This window comes from Pinus tabuliformis, chromosome J, assembly GCF_031772625.1.
Source record: "Pinus tabuliformis cultivar Carrire ecotype Pingquan chromosome J, CPIR1, whole genome shotgun sequence".
Lineage (NCBI taxonomy): Eukaryota > Viridiplantae > Streptophyta > Pinopsida > Pinales > Pinaceae > Pinus > Pinus tabuliformis.
Window position 1 is genome coordinate 944,861,358 of NC_142295.1, and position 25,707 is coordinate 944,887,064.

A 25,707-nucleotide genomic window follows, 5' to 3' on the forward strand; every position below is an offset into this window, starting at 1 on the left:
TAGCAATTACACTTTATATATATATATACATATATCACATTACACGTATAAATACCGCATTTCAATAGAAGTTAGATGAATTGCGCTAGTCCCAAAGTTTTGCTTTGACTTGAAATTAAACTCTTCTTCACTTTGTGATTTTTGTGTTATTCACTAGCATAGACCCATCTTAAATATAGATATAATATGAGCGGAGAGGGATCCAATTTCTTCATTGGCAATTATTTTTTATGAGCAAACATTATTTAAATGTTTTGTATTTTTTTTTTTTTATTTTTTAAAATTTATTTTGGCCGACACTAGCAAAATTTCAACTTTGATGATGGACAAACATGGCTGTAACCATACTAGGCTGTAGAGTGAGCTTGGCATATTCATATTATTTTCATCCTCAACATCGAGGATTGTATAAAGCTCAGTGGAAGATGCCCCTTGGAATGATGGACAAACATGGCTGTAACCATACTAGGTTGTAGAGTGAGCTTGGCATATTCATATTATTTTCATCCTCAACATCGAGGATTGTGTAAAGCTCAGTGGAAGATGCCCCTTGGAATAGTTTTGATGCCCCCAAGATGACTTCCATTCTCAACCCCTCCCCATGACATTTGAACTTAAGACCTTGTAACAACTAAACCCCATACAAACCAACTACCCTACAACTTATCATGGATGAACCACAACAATACTTATTATAATAATTTAAAACCAATATTTCTAATTACTTTTCCATATTTATCTCATTTACAAACCCCTCAACCCCATCCCCATTATTATTACAATAAACACAATAATATATCACCCAGGGAAGAGTTCAAAATTGCGAAAACAAAAAACGCACAGCAACCTCTGGTCCCAACATGACAACATGAATGAAGTAGGTCTCTCATGTCGGAGATGATTTAGGGGTTATTCCATGAGCCTTCTCTCCCTTTGAAACCCCCCAACAGAAACCCCCCAACCATCCATGTAATAATTTATTATATTATCTTTAACGATGCTACTTTTACTCTCAATCTTTAACAGCTACCGGCCTTCCCTCTTCAAAACCCTTATATAGAGTGTTTTCTCTCCATCGACCTCAAAAACCCTTATATAGAGTGTTTTCTCTCCATCGACCTCTTTGCCCTTTGCCTTCGAAGCATTTTTGCACAGTTAAATCCTTTGTCCAAAATCCTCGGGGTTTCGCATTCGTGTCTGATATTGGGCGAGTTTCTGGCATATTTTGGATCCATCGAATTCATTCGAGCCCTCCCTCTGTGCACTATCTGGTATTGGGATGGCTGGAACTCAGGAGGATCCTGTTCTTACACGGGCAGTAGATGACGATTCGAGAGAGAACGAGGATGATGCCGGAAAGGAAGAGGACACTGGTGCCCAGGTTGCACCCATTGTTAAGCTTGAGGAGGTTGCAGTCACGACGGGAGAAGAAGAGGAGGATGTCCTTCTTGACATGTAAATTTCTTAATCCATGGCTATTTCATGATTTTGTTTTCTCAGTTGAAAGTTGTTTTCATGGCCTCTTCGGTGGCCCTTTTCCTGTGCACATAAATGGGTCCTTGACTATAAGGAAGATGCATTTGGGCAGTTATTTACTTCTAATTTTTCTCCTTTTTAGTAAGATCTGTTTTTATCGGGTTCTCGATGTTTTGTTCGCTTGTTGATGATGATCGGATTTGTCATTTCAATGGGGTGCTGAAGAAACTCTATGGTAGATGCATTTAGCGGGCTATGGTTTGTTTTATCGGGTAATTAGGGTTTTGCTTTTCTGTGTATTTTGTGAGTTTCTTGTTGTTTTGATGTCCCATTGATATTTTGATCAGCATTTTTTGATCTCATTATGGTCTGTAATAATTGTTTTCCTATGTTGATAGGCTGCCGATGAAGATTTTTTCGGGGATGCATTTGATGGTTTATTTGTTATCATTGGGGGTTTTGTATTTTGACGAGTCTTTTTATATTTTGTTGAACTATACGCCATCGTTTTTTCAATGTCTTTGAAGAATCTATGATGGTTTCTCTGTTATTCTGGTTTGGTGGGGGGTGTGATGGTCATTTGTTATTGTTAAGCATACGGGGTTTCGTATTTTTTGGTTTTTGGATTAGCCATTGAATACTGAATTGGGCCTATTTGATAATCTGTCTTTTGGTTATTGGCATTAGGGTGATTTGTCTTTTTATGTTGTGAGGTGGTATGATTCAGGGATATGTCTGTTTTGGTCTTCTGTCAACTGTTTTCGTTGACTTTCTATGATGTTTTGAACAGGCTGTTGATCATTTCTGTACTTTATGGGGATGTATGGGATGAGCATTCTTTTGTTATTAAATAGTTGATGATTTGTATTCTTACATGTTTGATGTTATTATTGAACTTTTTTGGGGGATCCTTTTCGGTAATGTTAAGGAATATCTCTTGTGCTTTAATAGGTCGTTGGTAATTTACCTTTGAATGCATTTGATATGGTGGGATATTGCGGACGTTATTTCTAATGGATGCCATGGGCTCTTAAAATGATCCTAATGCAGTTTCATTGTTTATTAATATTCCCATTCTTTTTTATATGTTTGACCCTGCAGGAAGGCCAAGCTGTACAGGTTTGACAAGGATGGGAATCAATGGAAGGAGCGTGGTGTAGGAACAGTAAAGTTTCTTAAGCACAAGGATACTACAAAGGTTCGGTTGGTCATGAGGCAATCCAAGACATTGAAAATATGTGCAAACCATTTAAGTATGTAAATTTGTTTGTTTGTTTTTTTTTGTTTTGTGTAATTTCCCCCCTGAGATTGTAATAGCTTATCTTACGTCCAAGTTTTAAGAGGCTTTCTGTGCCGAGAATTTGTGTTGATCCTTATTATCTGGATTATATTGTTTCTTTTTTTTTTTCCTTGCAGTTCATTCCCCAATGTCACTTCAGGAGCACGCAGGTAGTGATAAAACTTGGGTCTGGCATGCAACTGATTTCTCAGATGGGGAACTGAAGGAAGAACTCTTCTGCATTCGTCTTGGCTCTGTAGACAGTGAGCACTGTTCTTAGACTCTTCTAATCCTTGTTTTGATCTTTTCTTTCTGTCTTGTATTTTTCTTTGATAAAATAATGTTTGAGTACCTCTATTCTTGGATCATTTCATTGAAGGGTTGATTTTACATATGTTCTTAGGATGCTTTTGTGCAGATTATAGTGGGTTGGTAAGGGATCCCCCTCCCCAAACACCCTATCAGCATAGTTAAGACTTGAGTTTAGGGTGGCTTAAATTATCTCTGGTAATAGCAAATGATACGGAGGATTGTGCATAACCCACCCCCTTTTTGATTCCAATAAGCAGAGGTGGTCACTATGGTAATCCGATTTCAATTTGTAGTGACGAAAAGGGGGTCGCAACTTTCCATATTTTTTGTTTTGTTTTGTCTTTTTACATCAAACAATAGTATATTTATTAGAAACATAGTCAACTAAACAAACAAGAAACAATTTATTTGACAGGTGGAAGAAGTGATAGGCTTAGAGCAGTTGAATTGTAGGCCATGCTTCTTGACAAATTGATGAACAGATGTCTCCTTACTTGAGATTTAGGTTGGCACCATGGCACCATCCTGTCCATCATTATACACTAATCTTGTCATTATCTTCTTCACTGTGAATGACTGGCCTGTTCCCTGCAAATAGATCTGGGCATAGAGGAGCCAATACAAGAACAGTAATCTCTAGCACAAGACAATATTAATGATCTAAATACCTAATCCTGAAGCTTGAGTTTGATTTTTCTCTACTGGTTCTGAATCTCTGATTGACAATCTCCCACTCGTCATTATCAAACCTTCTCCTTCATCATTGGCATCAGCTGCACTGCTGAGGTACTTTGGTTGGTTGTCATTGGACTTGAGAGCTTGAAGTTTCAAATGATCATAGTAACAGACAGCCAGAAAAGCCAGTCCACACCCACTCAAGTTTATGACTGTAACCTTTTCATTTATTACAGACAAAGATTATGTTATGAGCAGCCAGTCCTTGACAACACCAGCAACATTCATAGTCAAGGCTGAAGTCTTTCTTATCAGAAGAAACACTGCAAGATTAAGAGCCAAGGCACAAGCAGAAATGTCATGTAATCCAAATCAAAGGAAGAGACCCTGATTATCAGAAATGGGTATTCTACTAAGGCCCAGGGGGTGCTGAGAAAAACAAGGCAACAAGGAGCAACAAAGATGTGATGGGATTCAACTTAATCCCTTTTGATGTTCGTGGAATTTGTATGAGAACCAATTGGGTAGTCTCACTTGCAACTGCACTTAACTGGAGAATCACCTCCCATGCATTCATCTTGGCCTCCCCATAAGCTGCAATAGTAACTCCAATGGATATGGCCAACATATTGGCCTCGGGCTCACCTTTATAAGCTTCTTTCTTCAGGGAAACCACAATCAATACACAGCAATGGGCATTAGAGCTTTCAGCATTTGAAATAATGATACTGAGAGGAAAACATAGGCAGAATTTGAAAACCAGAGACCCAAAGAATACACTTGTCAATACTATGGGTTCAACGAGCTTGAAGACTCTTACAATAGCAACAGCCAGTGTTGAGTAGAAGCCCATGTGAATCATGGTGGGACTGATCACACTAAAGTTGTCAAGCAATGGCAACTCCAATGGATATGGCTAACATATTGGCCATGGCCTCACCTTTATAAGATTCTTTCTTCAGGGAAACTGCAATTGAATGCATATCAAATGGGCACAAGAGCTTTCAACATTTGAAATATCGATACTTTGAGAGACATGCACCAAGGGCTGCATCATTTAGGATTTGTACTCAGTTTAGGTGTCATATTCAAGGGGAAGTTGTTATGCTTTCCACCACTTCATAGATTGTTATAGTGATGAAACAAAAGAGGCTCCCTCTTGAGGCTAGATTATGTTATTCATATCAGCTGTGTTGTTGATGTCCTAGCTCAGCCAGGTCTTGCCAAAACTCTGTTGAGGTTCAAAATTTATTATAAACTGAAATGTCTTCACAAGAATTGACCTCATAAAATGCCATAATCACAAGATATGCCATGCATGGCTGTGATTATGGCTCGCAAGACCCTTAGACTTTGAGCAATGAGGCTCGCAACATCACTTATGATTATGCACTGTACAATTCTGTGACCAGCTGAATGTCAAGCAATTGAACAGTGATTTAAATCCTATTTTGTCAACAATAAGTACTATACTTTGTCTTTATTTAGTGTAGAGAACCAAGCACTTATTCTGCTCATCTATAGAAGGGACAATGGTTGTTTGCCTATGAGGTATAAGGAAATCCTATCAGATGTTTTATATTTTCGTATGGAATTGAATCATACTCCTGCACACTGTAACATTCATATATATCAACCTGTAGAGGCTTTAATAACACCTGGTATTCTGGTTAGTGATTTTATTGGACCTCATGTGCATATCCTACATGCACAGGATGGACTATTCATATGTCACAGGGTATTATTCTTATTATTTAGGGTGCACATCTTCAGGTGCTCAAGAACGATTACTAGAACAGTCAGTTAATTCTGCAATTTAAAGGATGAAAAAGGAGGTTATAGGAGTCTAGTTTTGGTTCTCATCCACAATGTCACACTAGTCTGCCTGGGCATGGTTCTCATGGTTTAATAGTGACTTGAGGAGTCATAATACCACAGATCACTAAACACGAACAGCTAAGGTAGCCCAAGGACAATAGCCATCTTTACACATTAATTAACAGGTCTTACATTAATTATCCTAGGGGGTTTTAATACTTCCAAATGCTTAAAAAACAGTTAGCAGAGCATTCACATTACACATTCCAGCAATCTTTTCTATAAACCAACCAAATGCAGTCAGGAGAGTCCTCCTTTTAAACTATACAACCTTATTGTTAGTATGATGCATGGTTCCTAATTTAAATGCCGTAGGTTCATTGCCTATTCCATATAATAAATGGCATAATATGCAGATTACGTACACAGGCATACCCATGGATACATACACATGTATCAGGATTTTGAGCTCATAAGCTTATATTCATCCCTGCTATTGTACCGAAATCAACAATGTAAATGTTATGTTTCTAAACAGCTACTATGACCCTGCTTTAGATTGAACCAACCATAACCATAATAAACCACATGGAGTGTTGTACATCACATCTTCTGAGCAGGTCAGCAAAGTCATTAATGCAACTTGAACCGCTTATACTTTCACCAATGATCTGTGAGATCTATCAGCTGAATATCAACACAGTCATTTAAGAAATCATGTACCATGCATTCAGTTAACAGTTTATTGGTTTAATAGACATAAACATGCAATTCATGGCACATAGCAAATACAATATATACTTATCTTAGATTATAGGCCAGGTAACTGAATCTGGGACTACGAATCACCACCCAACCATAGATTGGGCTGAGCAGTAGTCTTTCTCGTAGCCAATCACACCTGATCCAGATTCCAGAGCATAAGGAGGATTGCTTAAGTGATGAAACCGATATTACTAGCTGGAACAGGGACTCGAGATTCCCAACCATCTTATAACAGTCAGCTTGTGCACAGGGACTTTCAAAGGTCTGTCATCTCCACCTCCAGCTACCCACTGAAGTCAGTGACCCTCTGTCACTGGGGTAACAAGGCAAAACTTGCTCACTGCTTCCTCCGAGTTATTGAGCCCAGCTCCTCTTATGCTGTTGCTTCAAACTCCCTTCAGATGCTGGGACAAATGCAGGCTTACTGTGTGATTTGGTTTCATGATTTTCCAGTCAGGTTTTCTTTGTATCCTCCACAAGGATTTCTCTGTGATCACTGTCTTATTCTTATGGTTGCATCAAAGCTGTTACACATAGATAAAGTATTCTTTGAACTCTTCCTTGTCACGGATTGTTCCAGCAAAGCACAAATCCCCCACAGCGTAGCTCCCTCCTCGCTTTTTCTGCTGCTTTCCTCTCCTCCCTCTCTTGACACCAAATTCTTCTCCACTTATCTACTCCTTTCTCGACCTTTCTCTCCGCCTTCTCTTTATGATGCCAGTGCTGTATGTTACATCTTCTGAGTAGGTTGGTAAAGTCATTAATGCAACCAGAACCCCTCTATGATGTCAGTGCTGTATGTTACATCTTCTGAGTAGGTCGGTAAAGTCATTAATGCAACATGAACCCTTTTATGATGCCAGGTTACGACAAATCCTCATCAACCTTGTTAGCATCTCTGGCATCATCAGCATCTTTTTGTAATCATCCACAGGTGGTCAGCAGTCTCCACATGCTCTTAGTCACAAATTGGTTCCTTACTGCATGGCCATATTTTCATTGATCCTGCTGTCCTTGTTTGCTTGAATGCAGTTACAAGGGAGCATGCTCTTGTCCTCATTTCCAGTGGATATTTATGCAACCTGTCCCTTGTGTGCACCTGTCAGACTCCATGGTTGCCATCAAACAGATCAAACATTCCTAGCAATTTTCCCCATCTTGGTTCTGGAAATCAGTGTCCCTAGACTCACCCCATTTTTAATCAAAATAATTTACAATCTTTACAATAATTGGAAAAGTAACCAGGGGCTGTCACATTGTGTATATATCAAGCAAAGTAGTTTTCATCAAATACTGCAATATTATGTAAGGACTCAAGATTAGTTTTTCCCTGGGCAGCATAGTAAAATCTTGAGCTTAGGCTGGCTTTGATTTATCTGTGATGATAGCAAAATGATAGGATTGCTTTATATATTAAACACAATGTTTATCATAAAACACTGCATTAAGGGCCATATTATTAGTTTTCGTTGGTTTGGGGTTGATGATATATTACAGAGCCCAAATTGCATGTATCTAATGCTCTGCGTTAGTAATTTACCTTTTCTCAATACAATACAGTTTGGATGCCTTGCAAAGATAAGGGGATGGTTAACTTGAACTTATCACAATTATTAATTGAGTGGATGGTATTTCTTCTGATTTATTTTTTGCTGCTTTATCATACAGTATAAATCTAAATAGAGGATTTACTTGATGTTATCTATGTACTTTCTGAATGCAGATGCTAAGAAGTTTAGAGATCTTTTCGAAGAAATTGCTGGGTCTGAAGGTAAGAATACAGAAGAGAGTGAGGAAGCTGCAGAATCGGCTGCTGAACTTATCAAAAGTTTAAAGGTTGGTGATAAGAAAGAGGAACCAAAGGAAGTTAGCAAAGTGGAGGAAAAGGAAGGCGACAAGACAGAAGTCAAGGAAGAGAAGCCTACAGGGTCAATTTCAACTGAAGCTAAAACGGAAGCTTGATTGTGATTCTATTTGAAATTTTCTAAAGATTTCATTTTAGAGATATTTTTCCAATAAGAATGTGCTGTTGTAGATGCATCCGTGTATGACCTATAGTCCGGAAACTATAGTGTGGCTTATGTAGCTTTTTTAGGGCATTTCCCCTGAGTTTATTGTTTGTTTGCCCTTGTGTATTTGGCACACGAATTGGATATGTTTTGTTAGATAGTCATTGTTTATGAGTCAGGTGTCAGGGGTTTTGGTAAGTCCAATTATTTGTTGTTTCAGTATTACTATCCAGAACTTCTTGATTATTCCTTAACAGGCAGTTGTTCGGTTACTACATTTTTTGCAAAAAAATTTGGCCATGTCAGAATGGTGTGTTTCCAATGACATTGGTATGCATGTGATCTAGATATCTACACTAAGATATTTACTGTAAATGTGAGCATTCTGTTTACTTCTTGTCCCCAACCATTTTTGTTACTTTGAACTTCTGAGCTTGTTTCCATTGAATTTGTAATGATGGTGTATTGATGTTGGCATGTTTTGCTAGTTCATTGGAATTTTAATTGTACTTTGATTTTACTACACCTAACACAACTAAATGCAGCGTGTTGCAATGAATAGTTAATGAATGGATCTGAGGTTCATCGGAACTTTCATTTTATTAGACCTAAAACAGTTCTAAATGCAAATTGTTCCATTGAATAGTGTTACTGAATGGATCTGTGGTTATGCAAATATTGAGTACATGACATTTGCCTCATTTAGGCAAAAAACGTTGATTTCCTATTTTGGATGGAGGAAAAATCTGTGTAGTATGAGCATCTTATCTTCAATTCCAAGAATATTTTTACTATTGGAAAATGTGTAGTGGTTGGTCACCTAGTTGTGGTCCAGTCAAATAAATTTTATGTAGTGAAGATTGTTCTATGATTAATTGGATGGAAAATTTCCAGGAGTTTAGTGTTTTAATAAGAATGGTGTAGTAGCTGAATCTTCAAGTATAACTTTAAAGAATTTGTAGTAGCTGAATCATCAAGTAATACTTGCTTGTTTATGTTTAAAAATGGAATACATGGTTTTAACAGCTTCAGAGTAAACAATCTAGCTTACTATGTAGTGCCATACCATCTGCATAGAGTCCGAGATTGTATAACTACCTTTCATCTTCCCTAGAGGAGTTCGAACCTCAATTTTTCTTGCTTTTTTAGGCTTTCATCTTCCTCCCTTGGTTTTGTTGGATAACCTTCCTCCTTTAGTTAGAGGCTTACATCTTGTTTAGGCTTTCATCTTCCTCATTAAGTTTTGTTGGAGGGCCTGAAACTATCCTGTAGTTGAACCACATGGAAAGGCGATGCACCAGACTGGTGACTTGGAATTCTGTGGGAACTTGCCAAGCTTGTCTGCTCTTTTTGCGACAATTTATCCTGGGCATGGATTCCAAAATGGTAATCATCGGATAGGATGGCATCATCGGCTTAATCCCACATGAGTTCTGCGCAGTAATGACATGATGTTTCATTAATGCCCCCAGTGCGATGATGGTTCTTATTTGCCTCTATTGTGTGCTGCAAATGGTCTTAGCCCGATCTAGAAGATATAAGGGCTTGCCGTCTGCATGCTCCAAGTTTAATGGGAGTTGCCATGATAGCCATTGGGCTCACACACCAACTTTTAAAATGATGCCTTCCCCTATTCCTTGCTTGATTTCTGTGGCGTCCCTATGTCTAAACAAAACTTAATTCAATTCTTTAATTCTTTAGGATTAGGGCGGGTCCACCACGCCCTCCATTAACTTCACTTGTTTTTCTTAAAGCGAGTTGCCTTCAAGAGTGATTTGGAATATCGTCCAGATTTCTTCTTATTCGCTTCAATAAGTTCTTCAAATGATTTGATTTTTTTTTGTTGGGGTGAAGTTCCTTCGCCTAAGCGTTGAACGAGGAAGTTATTGGACACATGATTTTGATTTTTTTTTGTTGGGGTGAAGTTCCTTCGCCTAAGCGTTGAACGAGGAAGTGAGTTTTCCAAGATTCTAATATCGGACACATGATTTTGGCCGGGATTAGGGCAGGTCCACCACACCTCTTTTAACTTCCAATTGTTTTTCTTAAAGCGGGTTGCCTGCAAGAGTGATTTGGAATATGTCCAGATTCTTCTTATTCGCTTCAATAAGTTCTTCAAATGATTTGATTTGTTTTTGTTGGGGGTGAAGTTCATTTACATAAGTGTTGAATGAGGATAAGTGAGTTTTCCAAGATTCTAATATTGGACACCGATTTTGGCCAGTATTATACCTTGTAACAATCTATGCATTTTTGCGTGATAGTTTCACATCTCCCAATCTCCATACATACCATGTGTCCCAATCCCATGCATACCTCTTAACTTGATACCTCTTAACTATAGGCCCTTCCCCTCCTCTCGTCCCACCTTTTGGAAAAATAAAACTAAAATGTATTGAAATATGCATTTTTAATGGTATTAAGTTTTTTAAAGTTTTTTAATTTTTTTATGTTGTGTTTTTTGGTTTGAATTTGAAAATATAACTTGATGAATTGTTATTTTTTTTTCTTTAATTTAAATACATTTTTAAATGTATAAATAGATAGATTTGACATCGTTAATAATTGTTGCACAAATACACATACATAATTTGGACTTTGTGATTTTAAAAAATAAATTATAACCATTGAGCCATGTGCTCTGTTGTGAGGGATACAAAAATAATTGTTTGTTTATTTTTATTTAAGGCACATGCAAAATACACTTACATAGTTTGAACTTTGTGATTCTAAGAAATAATGTACATATTCTTTATAACTGTTCAGCCATGTGCTCTGTTTTCAGGGATACAAAAATAATTTGTTTATTTATTTTTATTTAAGGCTCTTCCAGAGTCTTGTGACCATCATTAAGCTCGTAGTTTGAACTTTGTGATTCTAAGAAATAATGTGTTTAACATATTCTTTATCACTGTTGAGCCATGTGTTTTGCTCAGGATACAAAAATAATTTGTTTGTTTATTTTTATTTAAGGCTTTTCAACGTTAGCATGATCATCATTAAGCTTTCTCGTCCTTGATGTTGGGTGGAGTGTACACTTATTTTTATTTAAGGCTTTTCAACATTAGCATGATCATCATTAAGCTTTCTGGTCCTTGATGTTGGGTGGAGTGTACACCTGAAACAGTGGACAAAGCAAATATGAAGGAAAATAAATATTTTAATATCTTATTTATGTCAAATTAATAAGCATAACTAATATCTTAATATGGTAGAGATGTAATTTTCTATTAAAACATTTGGACTCAATCAAATTATGTTGACACCTAATCCTCTGCGATTGGGAGAATTTGGAATGTGAACAGTCATCAGAAGATGAATTGAGCAGTCACATTCTTTGTATATAACAATAGCTACCTAATGAAATAAATCGTATCAGTTTTCTGCCAAACTGGAGTTACTCCTGGCCTGACATGGTATCAGAGCCAGCGTCTTTTTAGCTCTCATGCTCCTTGTAACTCCTCTGTCTGCTCTCTATATACCAGCGCTGCTCCTCCAGATCTGCTCTTGACATTGCCTACGCCCTTTGTTTGTCATATTCTATATACTCAGACCTGACATGGTGGGCAGGTCTGAACGCTGAACGCCATAACATTTTCTGCCATTACCTACGCTTTGCCCAGCCATGGTTGAAGACTGAAACTTTAGTAACTGCGTTATTCCACAAACGGTGGTATGGTGAACCTAATGTGAAGCAAAAACATTGTTCTGCGGTGATTGCTGGATTATGCATTCAATCCTGTTGATGATTGCTGGAAGCCCAGACGCTGTCACATGAATGTTTGCTAGAGCAAAACGTTTGAGATTCTTCAAATAGAGGCTGTGTGAATGGTCGAAGGAGCCATTTCATTTTTCTGGAAAAAGACAGTAAAACTTTCAGGTAACAAAAGATTGTATCACCGTAGGATGGATTGTGCATGAAATAGTGCGATTTTTGGAACCTTTGTTGTGAGATATTGCTAAAGTTATTTATTTCTGCGCACACAAGTTTGAAAGAATGTCAGTGACAGCGCTGGGCTTTGCGTTTTAAAAAAAAAGGCTCATTTGAATGCGTTGAATGATGGTTTTAACGCTGTCCAATTTTTAACACAACATTTGAATTGTTGTGTACACTGTTAAATTAATGTTTATATGGTATTTGAAACACTAGTATGGTGTATTGAACTGCGTTGAATGTGCTGACATGGTATTAACGTTGTTTATATGGTATTTGAAGCGCTGTGGGTTGTATTAACACTATGGTTTATGTGAGCTGTGCGCTGCGGGTTGCATTAACGCTGTGGTTTATATGAGCTATGCGTTGTGGGTTTATGCGTAGAATGGTATATATTAACCAACATATATATTGATTGATATATATTGACCAACATATATATATTGAATAGTTTGTAGATATGCGTTGAATGGAATATGAACTAAGTTTGTAGAATGGAATATGGTGGATGTATTATATGAGGATCCTTTTATAAACATGGGAGGGATTTGAAGAAACATAGTACATAAAAGTATTTGAAATCTTTTTGCCCTTTTAAGTACAATTTCACTGTATATCAGCAGAAGTATTTTTTCTATCAGCAGAAGTTTTTTTACAGAATGCATTCAATCATCTCTATGGTAGGAATAGTTCTCACTGGCAAGGAGAACTATCCTGAATAGTCCCGGATGATAAAACACACCCTCATTTTCAATGAGTTGTGGAAAGGAGTGTGTCGAAGAAGGAGACAATGACCCAGTGCAGCCTACCTTAGACAAAGAGCTCGTCATTTTGGAAAACAAGAACAACAAAGCCTATGCATTAATCTCAACATCTGTAAATGAAGAGGTGAGTCGCCATATTTCATCATATTCAACTGCCTTTGAAGCTTTACAAAAGCTGAAAGAACTCTATGACTCGCATTCTGCACTTGAAGTTGTTCAGCTAAACTCTTCACTCTTGAACTGAAAAATAATGATCCTCTTGCTCTTGCATCTGAAGTAAAATCTATGATGCATGATATCAAATCCACTAAGGTTGAGCTGGATATCCCTCTTAATGATTTTCTCAAGGCACTCTATCCTACTTAGTCCAATTATCTTGAGTCTTTACAAGCAAATGGAAATCTTAAAGATATAACCTTTGACTCTCTTGTGAAAAAGTTTGCTGAAAGAGAGAAAGCCTTTGGAAAGAAGACAACCCCTGAATCTTCTGAAGAGACTGTGTGCCTTGCTCATAAAGAAAAGCATCCTGCTCAAGATTCTACAAGAGGAAGAGGTGGATGAAGAAGAAGAGGAAGATATTTCAGAGGCAGGGGGGCAGACATTCTCAAGGAGAAAAGGAAGACTTACATTGCATTCGCTGCAAAAGAAATGGATCACATGATGCCTCTACATGCAAGCTACCATGGGACAAAATTGAACAGAAAAGAAACCAACAGAAAGGTAAAACTAATGATACAGACAAAGGTAAAGCACCTGAATCCGCTCACTATATTGAGGCACAATGTAACATTGGAGTAAATGAAGATTTGTTTAATGCTTCACTTGCTTCTTCGAAAAATGATTGGTTGCTTGATTTAGGAGAACTTGTCATATGACTCATATTGTGAATTGAACTTGTCTACAGATTTTGAACCAACTTCCTTCAAAGAAGCTGCTTCTCATGATGAATGGAAAGAAGCGATGCAAAAGGAGTATGATGTCCTCATAAAGAACGACACTTGGAAGCTGGTTGATCCTCCATTTGGAACCAAACCAATTGGCTGCAAGTGGGTCTACAAGAACAAGTACAAAGCTGATGGCTCACTTGACAAGCACAAATCTAGGCTTGTGGCAAAAGGTTTTGCACAGAAGGAAAGGGTCGATTATGAGGAAACTTTTGCCCCCACAGCAAAATGGGCCACCATCCGGACACTCTTTGCACTAGCAGCGCAGAACGGTTGGAAAGTCCATCAAATGGATGTGAAAACTGCCTTCTTGAATGGAGATCTAAAAGAGAATGTTTTTATGTCCCAACTTGAAGGATTTGCTGTGAAAGGACATGAACAAAAAGTATGCAAACTTGTGAAGTCCTTGTATGGCCTCAAACAAGCACTGCGAGCCTGGTATGAAAAACTAATTGAGCATCTTCTGAAACTCAATTTCAATCATTTTGATTTTGATGATGCAACTTTATTTGTCAAGAAAGTTGGCAAAACAGTTGTATATCTTGTGGTATATGTAGATGATCTTTTAATGACAGGGAACAATGAAAGCTACATTGCATCCATAAAGAAGGAATTGGGGAAAAGTTTTGAAATGACTGATTTGGGCTATGTTCATTACTATCTTGGCATTGAAGTAACCCAACATCCAAAATCCATATTTCTTTCTCAAAAGAAATACATTGGAGATTTGTTAAACAGATTTGGCATGACAGAGTGCAATCCTCTTTCTACTCCAATGGAACAAAACTTAAAGCTCACATCTATTGAAGGAAAGGAATTCGAGGATGCAACAAAGTATAGACAACTTGTAGGAAGTCTCATCTACCTCACTACTACCAGACCAAACATTTCATTTGCTGTTGGAATCTTCTCCAGGTTTATGCAAAAGCCTTGTGAGGGACATTGGTCTGTTGCAAAAAGAGTTCTAAGGTACTTGAAGGGAACTCAAGACCTTGGAATCAAGTATACACAAGTGAACAACTTCAGCTTGATTGGATACTCTGATTCAGACTTCGATGGAGACAAAGAAACTGGGGTATCTACTTTAGGATATGCTATGAGTCTTGGATCAGGAACTGTCTCTTGGAGATCATGCAAACAATCAGTTCCAGCAGATTCCACAACAGAAGCAGAATACGTGGTAGCAGCTGAAACAACGAAAGAAATTGTGTGGCTCAGGAAAATTCTTGAAGATTTGCAGGTAAAACAAGTACAATCAACTCCACTCATGATTGACAACACCTCTGCAATAAAGTTGGCCAAGAACCCAAAGTTCCATGATCGTACAAAGCACATCAATACTAAATATCATCTAATCCGACATCATGTTGAGGCCAAAACAATCCATCTCCGTCATTGTTCCACAAATGAGCAAATTGCAGAGATCTTCACCAAAGCGCTTGGAGGAGAAAAGCTTGAAAGATTCAGAACGATGCTTGGACTCACCAACATCCCTTCAGATTAAGGGGGGGAATTTTGACACCTAATCCTCTGCGATTGAGAGAATTTGGAATGTGAACAGTGATCAAAAGATGAACTGAGCAGTGACATTCTTTGTATATAACAATAGCTACCTAATGAAATAAATTGTATCAGTTTTCTGCCAAACTGGAGTTACTCCTGGCTTGACAAATTTCATAAACATAAAATATAATAATTAATAATTATTAATAAAACATTTTGATTCAATCAAATTAGAATAAAAAAAATAATAATAAACGAAAAACATAAAATTTAAAATTATATTTTTAGTGAATTATAATTAATAATTAAACCAATTTAGATATATCTTAATTTCGTATCTAACAAGGGGCGAGAGAGACCAAATCTCTTACATCTTAAAAGATTTGATCCCTTTTGGTGCTTGGTAAATTTGGAGTTAAAATGGATTTTGACTTGTTTTTAATTTCTTCAATATTTTTGTGTTTCATATATACTTATGGGTTTCGTTCTCTGACATGTTTTACAATTTATTTAAATTTATAACATGTATATATATATGTTTTGGGATATGAAATGAAAATGACTAATTTTATATGGTATATTTGTTAAAAAATTATTTGCATATAATAATAAAATAATATTAAAAGTGGATAAATGATTTTTAATGTGGAGAACGCGAATTATAAATAAAATATTTCAATGTGAACTACCTGATCTAACTGAACTCTGGATCTACCTAGTGCCGAGAGACATCAAATCTCTTTGCACTCTAAAAGATGTTTGGGCACCCAATTTAGCATCTTTCCAAAACTCGTTTATGACATTTTTGCATATATTTATCCCATTTTCACCTCACTTTTAACAATTTTTTTTTTTGCTATTTGAATGCATTTTTGTCTAAGGTTAAACAACTATTCTCTTAATATATTGTTTTACGTTTTTTCTTACTAGTTTTAGTAAATAATTACCTTTTGATGCTAACCATTCGTATTTAGGAGGAAAAGCTATAGATGGGAGCAGGTATAGGTGCTACAACTCCTTGATGATAGGTGCTGCAACTCTTGGTTTCCAGGTGTGACAACTACTGATTGGCAGGTGCTATGACTCCATGTTACAGATTGCTATGAATCACCATTCCAACACAATGTTACAACTCCAAAGTGCTACAATTTTGATCTAATGCAACTCTGAGCTGAAGACACTTATGTTGCAATTTTGTGATGATGACACTTGTGTTGTGAATCCTCATTGTTGCAACTCCCCTTCACGTTGTTGCTGCAACTCACTCTAGTGTAATGTTGCAAGTCTGAGTCAAGTGGTTTTTGTTGCAATTCTATACATTTGTTACAACATATCACCTCAACCACACCATTGTAACCAATGATGCGCCCAAATTGGTCAACCAACCAATCTCCTAACACATGAAAGCGATAAGGGAAATTGGTTTCTCCACAAGGAAAGCGTGACCCATATGCCACTTGTCACATAATTGATTATGTTAGCATGTGATCAAATTTTACCTTCTGAAGGAAATTCATTGTAACTATATGGAATAATCAAACTTTCATGACTATCCATCAAAATCGTAAATTAATTTATATATTTGTACACTAGTAGAAAATGAGAAATTGGTGACTAGGTGACTGAAAAAGTTAGTCACCAAAAAATGAGAAATATTAAGTGACTCAACTAAAAATGACTAACATAAATGACTAATTTAGTTCCAGGCGTTGTAGGGGCTACAACCACCCTCCAAAGTTTTGCCTTCACTTTGTTTTGGAGCCTCCCTTCTCGAAATCTTAGCAACCATCTTGTACTACTTAGGTACTCGTGCTTCATTTGATTTTATCTTTCTCTTAGCAGCTTGTGTTCACTTTCTTGTTCTGTCGAGTAACCACAAGATGACCCAACAATTTGGTTCACATACGGTCTTTGTGCTGTTTGGGAAAACTGCACAATCCTAGAGGGCAGCTACCTTGAACTTCGGAATTGCACAGAGCAGCCTAGTAGCTTCCCTGCACTTAGAAATTGCTTTGGGAAATTGCGTAGAGCAAGAAACCAACCTTGCTCTGGAAAATTACGCAGAACAGGCCAGCCAACCTTGCTCTAGAAAATTGCGCAGAGCAGGCCAACAAGCCTTTCTTTGGAAAATTGCACAGAACTTGTGAGACAGCGAGAGCCACTCAGCCCAAAAACAACGCAGAAGCTACTCTTTAGTGGTTTTTTGTTGCATGTGCCGGTAGGTTGCCCGGTTCCTTCTAGAACATCTCAATTCCTCTTTGCATGCATGGCAACTTTTCCCTAAAAAGAAAAAAATCAAAAAGTGAAAAAACATCCCTAGATTTTAGGGATCTATTTTTAGCACTAGGAGTTACATGCAAAATCAATTTTAGGAACTTCTTGCCAAGTATCGCTTTTTCCTAGATTTGTGGCATGCACGTCATAACCATAAATCTAACAAATCTATTTAATGGACGCCCTAGAGCTCATTCTTCACATTGGATTTTAGAGATCTGGGATTCCCGAGGCATCTAGGAACCTTTGGCACAGTTGACACACCTTTTCCGGGTAAGTTTTGCTTTTCATGTCTTTTTCCTCATTTTTTTATCTCCTTTGATTTCTTGGCTTGTGTGAGTGTTGTTTTCCTTTTTTTATTGAACGATCATTGGCGTTTCAATATATTTTAACTTGTAGAAGTGTTGTTTCAAGTTTTGCATTACATTTCCTTAGTGTCGCATGCATAACCCTATTTCGGCACTGACAATCGCTTTATTGTTTTTCCATTTGATTGATTTCTGCACTTTTGGATTGCATGCATGTCTATTCATTTAGATTTGCACCATCTTTGCATACTCATTCAGTCCTTCTCGTTTTCAGGTTTCCCTTAGGCAAATATGGGCTGCCTCAACCTAGATCTTGCTTCTTACGGCATGCACTGCGCATTCCTGGAAGTCAAGGCTCTGCTTTGCCTCCAGGAATTGTGCAGAGGCTGCTTAACACTGGCTCCTAGTTGTGCTCTGCGCAATCCTGGGAGGAAGTGCCCAGTCCTGCTGATCATGTGCTCAAAATTATGCTAAAAAATCAAAGTGTTAGAATTTTGTTAAACTCAGCTTCAAATCGAAGAGCTCATCATTCTGATTCCAACAGTGTGAATGACACTCAAATCCGAGCTTGTATGTAGAAGTTAGAGCAAGTCAAAGTTCAACTTTGACTTGTCTACATGGCAGGATTGGATGATGTGGCGAGGTCTTCAATGAATGAGGAGGCACCAAGTAGCAGGTTTCCATTGACCCCCGCATATTGCAAATTGCAATCATAGGCAGAAAGGTGATACATAATTGGCCCCGAGCAGAGAAGGGATGCGATGCGATAAATCGTAATCGTAGATCGACAAAGGAAAGGTGATTTAGAATAGACCCCTGACGAGTTTGGGTTGCGATGTGATATTGCAATCGCATATCGCAATAGCGCAGACCCACATATTGTTACTCATCGGTACCCCACCGATTGCGAAATGTGATAGTTCCTAGATGCGATGCCACTATAAGTTCTCGTTTATACTCCGTCGGGTCTACCATATCGCAATCGTAAATCACCCATTTTTATTCACAGACCATAAGCCCATAGCACTCACCGATTGCGATTTGCGTTAAGACTCGGTCGACAGGTTATGGCCCGCCGTGCGGCGAAATTCTCGCTCGGTTAGCAGATTTTGGAGCGAAAATGTGGGTTTCTGTCGGATTTGGAGAAATTTGTGGGATGAATAGTTGGAGAACTAGGAGAAGTCATAACTTCTTCAGTTCTTATCCAAATTAGGGTGCAAAAGGAGTCAATTCTAGCAGTTTTGGTAATTTTGAACTCATGGAGACATGTTTCAAAGGCACTTGAGCATTGTAAACACACTTTTGTTGTAATTTTGATCATAATAGAGAGGCCCAAGCATTGGAAGCTGGACCAATGAGACGTAGCCCAGGAGAGGTGAACTCTTCATCAAATCTCTGTGTTGTGTGTTGTATTTTGATGTTAGTAGCTATTATTTCGATGCTGTTCAACATATGTTTATGTTAAATTGTTTATAACATTTACATAAGAAACTCTCATGGGAATCAATTAATTAAGCAAAAATGGTAAATCCTTAAGCAATTGATAAGAAAATTATAAGCGTATTGGGTTTTATTCTGAATGGGGAATTAGCACAACATTACTAATCTACTCTATTTTAGATCAAGTTGGTATCAAAGCACTGGTTTTTGCTTACTATATTTGCTTGTGCAAATAAGGAGTATTGTTTTCTAGTTTTGTGCCATGCTAACAAGATTAAAACTCAAAAGAAGTGAAGGAAATCTAGTTGGAAGCCCTGAAGTTGGGTCAAGGGGAAGAAGAGCAAGGTTGCCACAATCTCCAACACCAATTCAGCCTCAAGTTGTAGTTGAGACTCCAGAGATCATGTCTCATGAAGGAGAACCTACAAACATGACAAAAGATGAGAATACATTCAGAAAGGATTTCTTTTATATGACAAATATGGTGAAGGTCCTCAATGAAGAGAGGAATAGCAGGTTGCAGGGAGAAAGTTCCAAACCTCCCAAAGGAGAAGCTTCTTCAGGAGGAGGTAATGGAAAAGAAAGTAATGGGAATGGAGACAAACCTCCACCCTCTCCACCATATTCTTCATCTTCCTTTTCACAAGCATCTTCACACTCTTCCACTATTACAACCCTTAAGCATACTCATCATCATTCTTCAAAAGGAACTCGTAAATCACTGTTTTTGAAACTTGATGTTAAATTCGAGTTGCCCATGTATAATGGTGAAGTGAATGCAAAGAAGCTTGATAATTGGATTCATCAATTGGAGGTGTATTGTAGAATTCAGAACCTTTAAGAGGATGATATTAAAATTTAGTTGGCTTCATTGAGAATGGAGGGTGCAACACTCATTTTATGGGAAGCAAGGACTCAAGACGAGATAAAAAAACATGGTAAGATCTCTATTACTTGTTCCGATTTCATTGCTGCTATAAAAAGACAATTCTACCCTTCAGCTCATATGCAAAAAGCTATCATGAATTGGCAAAATTTCAGACAATTAAAAGGTCAAAATGTGCAAAAGTATACTCACGAGTTTAGGAGAAGAGCTCTTATGCTAGGAATAGACTTGCAGTCACAATATATTTTGCTGAAATACATAGAAGGTTTGCATAACTATCTTTGACACACCATTCTTATGTTTAATCCCATGAATCTTCATGAGGTATGTGTTCAAGCTACAAAACTTGAAGCAAGAGGGAAAAATGTATAAGAAGAGGGTAAGAAGAAGCCATTCCAGAATGGTGAAAAAGGAAAGAATTCTAAAGGAAAGCAGAAGAGAAATGCTTCTATTAAGAAAGAAGGGGAGAAACCCGTGTGCAATAATTGTTTCAAAGAGGGCCATGATGAAGCGCATTGCTAGAAGGTTCATCATGAATTAAGATCGGAGAAATTTAACAATAAAGGGAAACAAAAGACAAACGCTTTTGTACAACAAGACTTGGGTTTCGACTCAGGTGATGAAACAAAGATTGCAACCACAATAACTAAATGAAAGGCCATGGCAAAAACAAGCAAAGAGGAAGTCGTGGAAAGCACCAATGCAATAAATAACTCCAATAATGCTTCAAATGAAGAAAACATAATTGTGTTGTTCCATATCCGAGTTATTTCCAAACACACCAAGATTGATACACTGTTTGATAGTGGATCCGAGGAAAATTTAATTTCTACAGACTTGGTCAAGAAGTTGAATATGGAAACCATGCCTCATCATAAACTGTGTCCGTTGGGTTGGATAACCAAGGATGAAAATCTTCAAGTCACAAGGAAATGCATTTTCAGGTTTGCTATTATTGAGAATTTCATTGATGAAGTCGAATTAGATGTAGTGCCGCTGGATATTTCTGGAATTGTGTTGGGAAGCCTGTATCTGTATGACTGGAAATCCGTTTTCCATAAATTTGAGAAAAAATATCATTTGTTCAAAAATGGAGTGCGGTATATTGTGAGAGCCATCATAGAAAGATTAATCTGTCCTTAGCAAGCACAGGGAAAATGAAGCGACTGGTCAATTTCAACAAGAATCTCGTGCTCCTTATGATTAAGAAAAAGAATGACACATAGCATGAATCCTTTGCAGGTTGTGACGTGAAGATGAAAACTGAATTGGTTGATGTGGTCAATCAATATGGAGATATGTTTCAAGAACCAAAGGGATTGCCACCAAAAAGGGGAATTCAACGTGAAATTCAGCTACATCAAGACTGTCCACTCCCAAATATTGGTATGTATCGAATGTCAATTATGGAAAGTTTAGAAATTAAGAAACAAGTCAAGGAAATGTTAGATAAAGGTGTAATTCGTCCCTTTACTTCGCCATGTGGTTCACTAATTGTTTTGATACCCAAGAAAGATGGAACCTGACGCATGTGTGTAGATTATCGAGCTTTGAATAAAATTACCATAAAGAATCAATACCCACTGCCTAGAATATATGATTTGCTAGATCAGTTGAAGAATGCAAAATATTTCACTAAATTAGACTTGAGAAGTGGATATCATCAAGTTAGAATAACTGAGGAGGATATTTGGAAGACTGTTTTTAAAACCAAACAGGGATTGTTTGAGTGGCTAGTTATGCCTTTCAGTCTTTGCAACGCTCCAACTACATTCATGAGAATTATGAATGACGTTTTAAGATTTTTTCTTGATGAGTTTGTAATTGTCTATTTAAATGATATTTTGATATTCAACAAATCACGAGAAGAGCATGTCAAGCATGTGAGAAAAGTGTTGGATGTCATAAAAAAAGAACAATTATTTATGAAGATGTCTAAATGTGAATTCGGGAAAACTTCCTTAGTGTATTATGGCCACATAGTTGGAGGAGGTCAGATGAAGATTGACCCCTCTAAAGTTTCGGTCATTGTGAAATGGCGAATACCCAAATCAATCACATAAGTAAGGATTTTTCTGGGAGCAACGCAATATTCGAGGAAGTTAATTGCCAATTTCTCTTCCATAGCAGCTCCACTACATGCTTTGACCATTGTGAAGGTTGTCTTATAGTGGAGAGGCAAACAACAAAAATAATTCGATGCTTTAAAACAAAAGATCATTTCAGCCCGAGTTTTAGCATTACCGGATTTGAAACAACCATTTGAAATACAAATAGATGCAAGTGACTACGCCATGGGTGTAGTTCTTTTACAACATGGTAAGCCCATTTCATTTCATTCTGATATTTTTAATGGTGATGTTATTAACTATCCTACATATGATAAATAGCTTTACGCATTGGTGCAAAGTGTGAATAAATGGAAGCATTACTTAATTTATGGTGGGCACCCAATTTAGCATCTTTCCAAAACTCGTTTATGACATTTTTGCATATATTTATCCCATTTTCACCTCACTTCAACAATTTTTTTTTTCCTATTTGAATGCATTTTTGTCTAAGGTTAAACAACTATTCTCTTAATATATTGTTTTACGTTTTTTCTTACTAGTTTTAGTAAATACTTACCTTTTGATGCTAACCATTCGTATTTAGGAGGAAAATCTATAGATGGGAGCAGGTATAGGTGCTACAACTCCTTGATGATAGGTGCTGCAAGTCTTGGTTTCCAGGTGTGACAACTACTGATTGGCAGGTGCTATGACTCCATGTTACAGATTGCTATGAATCACCATTCCAACACAATGTTACAACTCCAAAGTGCTACAATTTTGATCTAATGCAACTCTGAGCTGAAGACACTTATGTTGCAATTTTGTGATGATGACACTTGTGTTGTGAATCCTCATTGTTGCAACTCCCCTTCATGTTGTTGCTGCGACTCACTCTAGTGTAATGTTGCAAGTCTGAGTCAAGTGGTTTTTGTTGCAATTCTATACATTTGTTACAACATATCACCTCAACCACACCATTGTAACCAATGATGCGCCCAAATTGGTCAACCAACCAATCTCCTAACACATGAAAGCGACAAGGGAAATTGGTTTCTCCACAAGGAAAGCGTGACCCATATGCCACTTGTCACATAATTGATTAAGTTAGCATGTGATCAAATTTTACCTTCTGAAGGAAATTCATTGTAACTATATGGAATAATCAAACTTTCATGACTATCCATCAAAATCGTAAATTAATTTAGATATTTGTACACTAGTAGAAAATGAGAAATTGGTGACTAGGTGACTAAAAAGGTTAGTCACCAAAAAATGAGAAATATTAAGTGACCCAACTAAAAATGACTAACATAAATGACTAATTTAGTTCCAGGCGTTGTAGGGGCTACAACCACCCTCCAAAGTTTTGCCTTCACTTTGTTTTGGAGCCTCCCTTCTCGAAATCTTAGCAACCATCTTGTACTACTTAGGTACTTGTGCTTCATTTGATTTTATCTTTCTCTTAGCAGCTTGTGTTCACTTTCTTGTTCTGTCGAGTAACCACAAGATGACCCAACAATTTGGTTCACATACGGTCTTTGTGCTGTCTGGGAAAACTGCACAATCCTAGAGGGCAGCTACCTTGAACTTCGGAATTGCACAGAGCAGCCTAGTAGCTTCCCTGCACTTAGAAATTGCTTTGGGAAATTCCGTAGAGCAAGAAACCAACCTTGCTCTGGAAAATTACGCAGAACAGGCCAGCCAACCTTGCTCTGGAAAATTACGCAGAGCAGGCCAACAAGCCTTTCTTTGGAAAATTGCACAGAACTTGTGAGACAGCTTGAGCCACTCAGCCCAAAAACAACGCAGAAGCTACTCTTTAGTGGTTTTTTGTTGCCTGTGCCGGTAGGTTGCCCGGTTCCTTTTAGAACATCTCAATTCCTCCTTGCATGCATGGCAACTTTTCCCTAAAAAGAAAAAAATCAAAAAGTGAAAAAACATCCCTAGATTTTAGGGATCTATTTTTAGCACTAGGAGTTACATGTAAAATCAATTTTAGGAACTTCTTGCCAAGTATCGCTTTTTCCTAGATTTGTGGCATGCACGTCATAACTATAAATCTAACAAATCTATTTAATGGACGCCCTAGAGCTCATTCTTCACATTGGATTTTAGAGATCTGGGATTCCCGAGGCATCTAGGAACCTTTGGCACAGTTGACACACCTTTTCCGGGTAAGTTTTGCTTTTCATGTCTTTTTCCTCATTTTTTTATCTCTTTTGATTTCTTGGCTTGTCTGAGTGTTGTTTTCCTTGTTTTATTGAACGATCATTGGCGTTTCAATATATTTTAACTTGTAGAAGTGTTGTTTCAAGTTTTGCATTACATTTCCTTAGTGTCGCATGCATAACCCTATTTTTGCACTGACAATCGCTTTATTGTTTTTCCATTTGATTGATTTCTGCACTTTTGGATTGCATGCATGTCTATTCATTTAGATTTGCACCATCTTTGCATACTCATTCAGTCCTTCTCGTTTTCAGGTTTCCCTTAGGCAAATATGGGCTGCCTCAACCTAGATCTTGCTTCTTACGGCATGCACTGCGCATTCCTGGAAGTCAAGGCTCTGCTTTGCCTCCAGGAATTGTGCAGAGGCTGCTTAACACTGGCTCCTAGTTGTGCTCTGCGCAATCCTGGGAGGAAGTGCCCAGTCCTGCTGATCATGTGCTCAAAATTATGCTAAAAAATCAAAGTGTTAGAATTTTGTTAAACTCAGCTTCAAATCGAAGAGCTCATCATTCTGATTCCAACAGTGTGAATGACACTCAAATCCGAGCTTGTATGTAGAAGTTAGAGCAAGTCAAAGTTCAACTTTGACTTGTCTACATGGCAGGATTGGATGATGTGGCGAGGTCTTCAATGAATGAGGAGGCACCAAGTAGCAGGTTTCCATTGACCCCCGCATATTGCAAATTGCAATCATAGGCAGAAAGGTGATACATAATCGGCCCCGAGCAGAGAAGGGAGGCGATGCGATAAATCGTAATCGCAGATCGACAAAGGAAAGGTGATTTAGAATAGGCCCCTGACGAGTTTGGGTTGCGATGTGATATTGCAATCGCATATCGCAATAGCGCAGACCCACATATTGTTACTCACCGATACCCCACCGATTGCGAAATGTGATAGTTCCTAGATGCGATGCCACTATAAGTTCTCGTTTATACTCCGTCGGGTCTACCATATCGCAATCGTAAATCACCCATTTTTATTCACAGACCATAAGCCCATAGCACTCACCGATTGCGATTTGCGTTAAGACTCGA

The 25,707-nt window shown here is 37.7% G+C and overlaps 1 protein-coding gene across 1 annotated transcript; it reads left to right on the plus strand.

Moving 5' to 3' along the window:
* Positions 1-1,065: 1,065 nt before the first annotated feature.
* LOC149229905 (ran-binding protein 1 homolog b-like) lies at positions 1,066-8,726 on the plus strand. The gene is made up of 4 exons (XM_089378781.1): positions 1,066-1,455; positions 2,578-2,729; positions 2,893-3,018; positions 8,049-8,726. The coding sequence occupies exons 1-4, from the start codon at positions 1,280-1,282 to the stop codon at positions 8,285-8,287; spliced, it is 693 nt and encodes a 230-aa protein (XP_089234907.1). The 5' UTR covers positions 1,066-1,279; the 3' UTR covers positions 8,288-8,726.
* The last annotated feature ends 16,981 nt before the right edge of the window (positions 8,727-25,707 follow it).

Excerpts from the sequence above, each read along its gene's own strand:
- LOC149229905 (XM_089378781.1), top strand. The coding sequence starts at position 1,280 with ATGGCTGGAACTCAGGAGGATCCTGTTCTTACACGGGCAGTAGATGAC. Across the intron at positions 1,456-2,577 it reads GAGGATGTCCTTCTTGACAT|GAAGGCCAAGCTGTACAGGT; the intron begins GTAAATTTCTTA and ends TTGACCCTGCAG. Across the intron at positions 2,730-2,892 it reads AATATGTGCAAACCATTTAA|TTCATTCCCCAATGTCACTT; the intron begins GTATGTAAATTT and ends TTTTCCTTGCAG.